The sequence below is a fragment of the Elaeis guineensis genome, chromosome 1 (assembly GCF_000442705.2).
Source record: "Elaeis guineensis isolate ETL-2024a chromosome 1, EG11, whole genome shotgun sequence".
In the NCBI taxonomy this organism is placed as follows: Eukaryota; Viridiplantae; Streptophyta; class Magnoliopsida; order Arecales; family Arecaceae; genus Elaeis; species Elaeis guineensis.
In genome coordinates, this window is record NC_025993.2 from 117,659,660 (window position 1) to 117,667,968 (window position 8,309).

Below are 8,309 nucleotides of genomic sequence, written 5' to 3' on the forward strand. Positions count from 1 at the left end.
AAGTTGAAAGCCTAATACAAATTTTACTTGGCAGTCAGTTCTAAAAAGCATGCAAAACAATAAAATCAATCCACATCTGATCGAATCCATAAAAAGTTCTAGAAATAGAGACAACAATCATGATAAAAGCTAGTTGTTCCCTCTGACCCTTTGATGCTTCCATGCATCCATCCCATCTAAACATAAAAACAGTCCCTAATGAACTAAAATGAAACATTCATGGCGAAAGGGTAATCAGGAAAAATTAAAACATATATTACATATCGCTGAAAAGAAAGGATACATCCAAAATTCCACAATTCCCTAAACATATTTTACACATAAAAAACGAGGACGAAGATGAAAAGATGCAACCAAAAAAAAACAAAAAAACAAAAAAAAAGCAGATTACTTTTACACAAGATGGGAGAAACGGCAAAAAGGGCAAAAAAAAAAAAAGTTAACACCCTCCACCAAGAGGAGATACTTATTTCTAATTATATGTTTTGCCAAGGTGGATACCGCAAAGAAATAAATATTTGTTCTCACCCCCGTCCCCCACTTTCTCCATTTTTACATCACAGTACAGGCGTTAGGGTTCTCGTCGCTAAAGATCTGAGGGGGATACGCGTATCCCACGCCATATCTCGGATAGTAGTAGTAGAACTCGTTCTTCATCAAATCCACCATCTTGGCGGCGCCACCAGCGGCCGCGTGGTCCCCCGCTCCGCCGCCTGCCTCCTTCTCCTTCTCCTCTCCGCCTCCCTCCTTCTCGTCCTTCTTCTCCCCCTCGGCCTTCTCGCCGCCGGCGTCGGCCTTCTTCTCGTCCTTGCTGCCGTCCTTACCGTCAGCGGCCTTCTTCTCCTCGTCCGGCTTCTTCTCCACCGGCTCCTGCTTCACCACCGCCGCGTGCTTCCCCGTCCGCTTGTAGACGTACTCCACCAGCTTGGGCGGGTCGAGCACCCCGGTCACCGTCACCTGCGACGCCTTCAGATCCGGCTCCGCCGCCTGCACCCCTGCTCCATTTCGCCATAAAAATCCAATCTTTAGATCAATGCCGCAAATCCATCCACCAAAAAAATGGAGCTTTCGATCGAAATCGTGAAGGTAGATTGCATTTGAATCGGTTGAAACAGAAAGAAACAAAGAAATCTATCTCAATAAGAACAATTAAGGACATAAAACATGGTAGGTGCAGCATGAAGCAGTTGGAACAGAGAGGATCGCAGAAATCTTTCTGGATTCTGAACTCCAAATCCATTAAAAAAGTGGAACCTTTTCTTAAAAGAAAAGTAGAAAAGAAAGAAAGAAAACAGGGATAATCCACGGAGAACTACTTTAAGAAAACCTCTTTTTTTTTTTTTTGGCCAGATCCAGCAGGAACAACATTAAAATTGGAGCTTACATTCTGCTCAAAAAAGGGTACTTTTTTTTCCATTGGTGCTTGAGAAAGAAGAAGGGAGCATTTCTAAAAAGGGGGAAAAGAAAGGAGGGGATAACCTTTCATCTTTAGGATCCTTTTCTTAATCTCTTGGGAGCAGGCCTCACAATGCATGTGGACCTTGAGCACCACTGCTATCACTGGTGGCTGGAGAGGAGAAGAAAAGAAAGCTTAGAGAAACTATTAAGAAGAAAACAAGATTTAAGTCAAGAGATTAACAACAAGAGAAGGAAGCAACTGAGATAACCTCCTCCTTTTTTTCCTCTGGCTTGGGCTTCTCTTCTTCCTTCTTCTCCTCCTCTTTCTTCTCCGGCTTGGGTGGCGGCAGGGGAGTGAGAAGCTCCACCTTCCGGCCCGTCTTCTTCTGGATTCTTTCCACCACCTTCAGCGGATCCTCCGCCGCCTTCTTCCCCTTCACCACCACCTTGTGGCTCCGGCAGTCCGTCTTCACCTCTTCCACCCCTTCAAAAAAAAAAAAAGAAAAAAAAAATCCAGTTTCTATCTCGATTTCCCCCAAAATCCAACCCAAAAAGCGAACTTTACACATAAAAAAGAGTTTTTTATACCTTCGAACCCTTGCAAGCAGCGTTTCACTTTCCGGGAGCAGCCCTCGCAGTGCATGTAGACACGCATCACGATTTCCTCCGGCGGCGAAGGCGGAGGAGTCTCCTCTCCCTTCTTCTCCTCCTCCCCGCCGCCCTCCTTCTCCCCGTTCCCTCCTCCTCCTCCGCCGCCGCCCTTCTTCCCCTCCTCCGCCTTCGCCTCCTCCCTCTTCTCCTCCTTCTCCTTTGGCTTCTCTTCCTTCTTCCCCTCCTGTGGCTTCTTCTCCTCCTGCAATCATCAAGATCAAAACTTTTCAACAAAATCATCACTAAAACCACCTAAAAACAAAATTCCAGAAGAAAAGGAGCCGGATTTCACCTCCCCCATCTCTACCGGTCTTGCGTGGCAGCCCCGAGCTCACGACTTTGGCAACGCCGCCAATGGAAGCGATGCAAAGTGTCGGCCTCTTCCTCTCCCTCCCCCTCTCTCCGTCTCTCCGTGGGGAAGAAGAAGAAGAAGGGGCTTGGACTGACGTGGCATTAAATAAGGCGGCACGTGCCAGGGAGCGTAACGGGGCTTCGTCCGTAGCAGAGGTACGCAAGAAATTTCTATGAGGCATACTAATCTGACGCTCTCTTCTACATCCGAGCCCATCCTATCCGTCAATTAGGAGTCCCAACAGCAACAGCTTAGGACGAGTTCTGACGGTGCGTTTGATTAGCTAAATTAACGGTGTGTGTCTAGTCGCATAGAAACTTTATGCATGTGTTCGGAGCGTGGATTTGTCCATTTTCGTGCGTGTCGTTTTCTGACATCTGCCGTTGGTTTTAAACTAAAATACATCCTGTCCGTTTATTCTTTTCGGCTGTTCTGGTGGGTTCCTGTTATGTTGTACCGCAGGTGCACTGGATACTTGCTTGCGCATTCAACGGACAGCACGTGAGGTGTCCTGGACGAATTGGAGAGTTTGGTTTCCTAACCTTTCTGCGAGATACTGGAACTCGCCCATGCAGAATGTTAATGTTTGATACCGGAGTCCTAACTAACTTTTTTCTGGGATAAAAATGTAACAAGGTGAAATTAGGTGGAAAACTATTAAGGATTCCAAGAGACAAATTTGGTGGCGACCTGAATGCTTTTTTTTTTTTTTTGGTGGCGACCTGAATGCTTTAAAGTCCGGTGTAATGTCATGATCTAATTTTTGGTTAGATGCATGTTTCAATATGGCCACTATCTCTCTTCATGTTGGACGTACATGTTAGAAGCTATGGATGGCTACGGTATAGTCTTTGATGACTGATAAACTTTACTGTAGATTTTGGCTACTTATATTTGTCCATACCCAATGGGGGGAGAGGGAGAGGAGAGAGGAGATGTTGTAATCAAAGATGATTGGATTCACAAGCACATATGTTGAGCCTACAGTTGCGGCAAAAAGCTTGCACAACAATGATGAAGATTATCGTCATATTTTTAAGATTATCATAGGCTATTACGAAAGTATTTTGGACCAGCTAGCATATAAAACTATTTGTCATGATAATGGGATATTCAATGAATTAGTATCACATAACAAGATGATGATATTATAATTACCGTGATTTGTTTTTCTAAACTATTTCAGAACTAGGTATATGTGGTTCTATAATAGCTTGGTAATTTTATATGAAATTTTGACAACATAAAAAAATAAATAAAACCTCAATTAGTTTTAAGTGATTACCTAATTCTTAACATTATATATCTATCATATATTGTAGTCATTATAACCGTTTAAAATTATTGTCATTCTTTTTTTGATAAGATTAAAATTATTGTAGTTATTATTTATGCATTGATAGTGAGAGATATTTGGTGCTTGGATATTAATATCCATGCAATAATATCTAGAATAATAACGCATTAAGTTTTTTATTCATTGTTTAAAGTTGTACCATGTTCAATGAGCATTGTTAAATGGATGGAAACCAATTCCTTAAGGTTTTGTTGCAAACGAGGGATTATCACATAAAATGAAATGATAATTGGAATACTGTCTGTTGTGGTTTAATAATGTGAAGAGCATCAATAGTCCCACATCGGTTATGATCAAGAGGACTCGGCTTATGAGGAGCGAAAATTTTTTTCACATGAGACATTTTTTAAAAGCAAAATCGTGAGCCCATGAGTCAGAATGGACAATACCTCATGTGACAGATCGAGTCTTTAAATAGTAAAAAGCAAGCATTTACATCATCAGATAGAAAAATATCTTAAAAATTTTGTTCTTTCAAATTTTTATAAGATGCTAGCAAATATTATATTTGCTATTAGCATCTTTTTATTTATAAGAGATCTAACTTTATTTTAATATTGGCATCTCCATTATATTTTTCAAAAAAAGTTGTAATCATTGCAAAGCTATTTCTTATACTCAAGTATGCAACGAAGCTCAAACATTAACTCTATTATTATATCTTTCACTGATTATAATTTATTGCAAATGCATATCATATAAAATATTTTATTTTATTTGTACATTAATAATCATATTTATCATTTGTCTATCATTTTATTAATAGCCAGCCATTCTGATTGCTGGTCAGCAATTACATAAAAAATAACCGGTTAGTGTAATTTTAAAATATTATGGTATAAATAAAATATTATAGTGCATCCCTATTTCATTTTTATGTTTTTATATTTTCAGTTGATGGTAAGTGCCATGCCATTTGATTTATTTTTATAATTAAAAATTTTATATTCAAAAAAATTAATTAAAAAATATTATTTAATTTTTTATTATATATAAATATTCAAATCTATTCAGTGTATTATCGACGTAGGATTAAATACATATCTACAAGATTTTTATATTTTTTTTTATTTAAATCTTGATTGAATCCAGCTAAAGAGTCAATTTATCAAATTAATCATAAATAACACAAGCAATCATGGTCAATCAAAATGATCTGATAACTAACATCCTAAGGCCTCATAAAAAAAATAATATAAAAAATATTATTTAAATTTTTCAATCATGTACAAGCCATTAAAATTTATCTAATGTACAGTCAACGTGGATCTAAATATACGACCACAACAATTCTTCAAGTTTCATGACATGCATGTAATTATATTCCATGTACCCAAGCCATGTTGCTATAAAAGATGCAGTTCGTACCTAAGGCTCATCGTCGTGCTCACATTATTGTATTAGAAAACTTCCTGAAATAGAAGAAGTGCAAAGGCCCCATTAATTTAATTTTTTTTTAATTAAAAGAAGCACATGGGATTGATGCTATATTATTTTCTTAGGCGAACGGGAAGTGAGGTACCTCTCCACATGTCTAGCCATTTTAGAGGTTGATGATGTGATTATAATAGTAGACCCCAAGATCTAAATCTCAACATTCTTAATGAAGTGTTCCAGTTCACAAGTATCTGACAGAAAGTCTGTTGGAATTCGATTATTTTGAACCATAATCCATGCGTCCCAATTATGAGATACCCATGGGCAGTCATGGTGGTTTAAAATTAAAATATCTGGAAATGGGTCACATGCATGCCATTGCACATGAACAGAGAATGTCATTTGAGCCAAATCATGTGCACATGGGAGGGTATTGACCTCCTGTCTACCAGCAGAAAACTTGCAGCAACAAACATAAACATCCAAACTGAAAGGAACATGTCAGCTGTTGGGCCTCCTGCATCATGACAGGTGGAGGACCACCAAGATTAATTATTGAGTGGAGCCTCCACAGACCACATTAGTGGAGCAGTGCTTGGGACTTGAAATTGGGTGCAGTAGCAAGACTCCTGAACTCACATGCTCATACAAGCAGGCCCTCTTTGATATTTGAGCCATAGGACTGATTCCCTGTCCATTTTAGTTGCTTGGGCTTGTTCTTTTGTCCAAACTTTTAAACCATATTTTCACAATCTATTTATTAAATAGATCAAAAATTCTAACTTGAATCTAATTATTTTGTTAAATAAACAACCTAACTTGATGTATAATGGGTTGAATCGAGTTATATGGGTTAAACAGTTAAGCATTGCTACCCTAACTTGTATAAGGGCTTCATCTAAGAGCTTGAAGACTATCTAATGCTCAAATAGCATTCAGTAAATATAGCTGTGTTAATGATTTAAGAAAGAGGAGATTTGATGAGTAGGTGTGATCCCATGAACCATTTACTAATAATAGATGTGCTGAATGAAAGGGAATTTATGTGAATTGGTATATATACTCTTCTTTTTGGTAGATATTCTTCTCCTTTTGGTTTATGTGAAATGCTGAACCACAGTGATGCTATTGGAATGAAGTACTTTAAGTAGCATAAACGAATCTTAGACAATGTCTAGCTAGGATGCTTAAACAATGCTGTGGGTTTGCTGATTTACATGCACAGAAGATAAATTAGCTCAAATTCTTAGGACTATATTAGGGTAGTTGATACTAGAAAGCAAACTAGTTTCTTTCCGGCTTAATCCCAATATTTCTTAGAAAGATGCATTTCAACACAAATCCATCGAATTCTTAACGGACATTGACTTTTTTAATTTTTTTTAAAGAAAATCAGATATTCCAACGAAGTTATACTCACGAGAAAATAAAGTAGTTATAGAAGAGAGCAACAGTTCAACAAAGTTGGGGGAAGGAACCAAATCTCACCGACAAAACTGAACAAAATACTTAAATGAGAGCTGGACCCGAACTTTGGGGCTAATACATGACAAAAACCCCCAAGAGAAAGGCCAAAATTATACCAAGAATGGAGAAGAATCTCTCTAACACCTTACTCTTACAAGGGATCTAGCTATTTATTTTACTCATTGGTGATCTAATGCCCTTGTCATCGACCGACTAGTAGCAGTGGGAATCGAGGTAGCAGTGGCAATCGAGGTCAGATATAGAAAAGATAAAAAATCTATCGATTTGAATCCGATCTATTTATTAAGTAGATCAAAAATTCAAACTGGAACTTGATTATTTTATCTGACAAGTAATCTAACCAAATTTAAAATAAATTAAATAAAGTTAAACAGATTAAGTATTGCAACCCCTGTCAAGCAGCTTGCAACTTGAAACCCAATCAATATTAGACTCTAATTCTTTTTTAGGTTTTGAGATTATTTTATATTATAATTATTTAGAACACAATAATTAGAGATACACCATTTACAGTTCAAACTTGGAACCTTTGATTGTTGAATAAAGAGATATGATCATCGGGATAATCTCGATTTCAAGACCTAAGGCAACACTTGTGATCCTGTGACCATATACTAAATGATTCACTGAGGAAAAGGTGATGCTGAAATTAACTTCTACTGGTCTTATTTGATACATTTTCCTAAATGCTTTGTCAAAGATAGGCAAACTATACCAATTTGGTGAAATGAATCAACATATCACAAGCCCGTAGACTAGCTAAATGTGATCTGGGAAAAGGGAATGCCTAGAATACCATTAAGGGTCTTGTACCCCATAGCGACTTCAAATCATTACATAAATGTTGCATTAATTTTTATTCCATGGCCTTTGCCCATTGGAGATCAACTTCATAATTCAAATTTTGCTCATAAATACTGTGACATGACATGAGGGGTCACGTCTCTCTTATTTCTTGCTAATTGGCAGTTAGCAAGTCAAAGTATATTGAACCATACCTATTTCCAAGAACTATTAAGCATCTAGGCACCATCTAACCATTTTGTACATGCTATGTCGACCATCTTACCATTTGATTTATTCCCACTTTCGCTAGATTAGATCATAAAATTACATAATGCCAACTAATATATTATTATTGAATTGTAAGTTGCACCCAAATCTAAACTTAGGAAAATAAATAATAATGTTAGAAGAAGAAGTACTCCAGCCACTGTTCTTGTGGTTAATACTTAATAGAGAAAGGGAAGGTGTATGGAGGATAGAGAGAGGTGGGATGAGGAGATGCAGGCCAAAAGCAAGGTGGGAAAATGTGGGTGGCCAAAGATATCTCATGCATGAATATATTAGAGTTGGCATTATATAGTAGAATAGATATGTGATTTCGATTTTGTAATAAATTTATATGTTTGCGGACTTGGAGAGCATTGAAGTGGCTGAGACTCTGAATGGTTAATCCTATGGGGTCCTCCAACAAGCCATGTGGGTACCTACCACCGCATGATAAGCCAATCAAGGCTTGACATGTCAAACATTGAACTCTGCTGAGATGTCAAATTCCGATTGTCTGACAGGTGGGGCCCATTACAAGCAGGGGCCCACTGATTGGAGACAACACTGTAGGTCTGCTTCAATGGGTTGGTGGACAGATGGGCTGTCCCCAATTGGGACAACGGAGGCGTGTGT

The 8,309-nt window shown here is 38.1% G+C and overlaps 1 protein-coding gene across 1 annotated transcript; it reads right to left on the reverse strand.

The window, feature by feature from the left end:
- Nucleotides 1-225: 225 nt before the first annotated feature.
- LOC105038800 (uncharacterized) lies at nt 226-2,486 on the reverse strand. The gene is made up of 5 exons (XM_010914703.4): nt 2,342-2,486; nt 1,987-2,251; nt 1,668-1,882; nt 1,480-1,567; nt 226-995 (listed from the first exon to the last, which is right to left on the reverse strand). Exons 1-5 carry the CDS (start codon nt 2,348-2,350, stop codon nt 553-555), a joined length of 1,020 nt encoding a protein of 339 aa, XP_010913005.2. The 5' UTR covers nt 2,351-2,486; the 3' UTR covers nt 226-552.
- Nucleotides 2,487-8,309: the final 5,823 nt, after the last annotated feature.

Coding starts and splice junctions, on each gene's coding strand:
- LOC105038800 (XM_010914703.4), bottom strand. Junction 1,568..1,667: donor CAGAGGAAAAAAAGGAGGAG/GTTATCTCAGTT, acceptor TCTCCTCTCCAG/CCACCAGTGATAGCAGTGGT. Junction 996..1,479: donor AAGGATCCTAAAGATGAAAG/GTTATCCCCTCC, acceptor GAAATGGAGCAG/GGGTGCAGGCGGCGGAGCCG.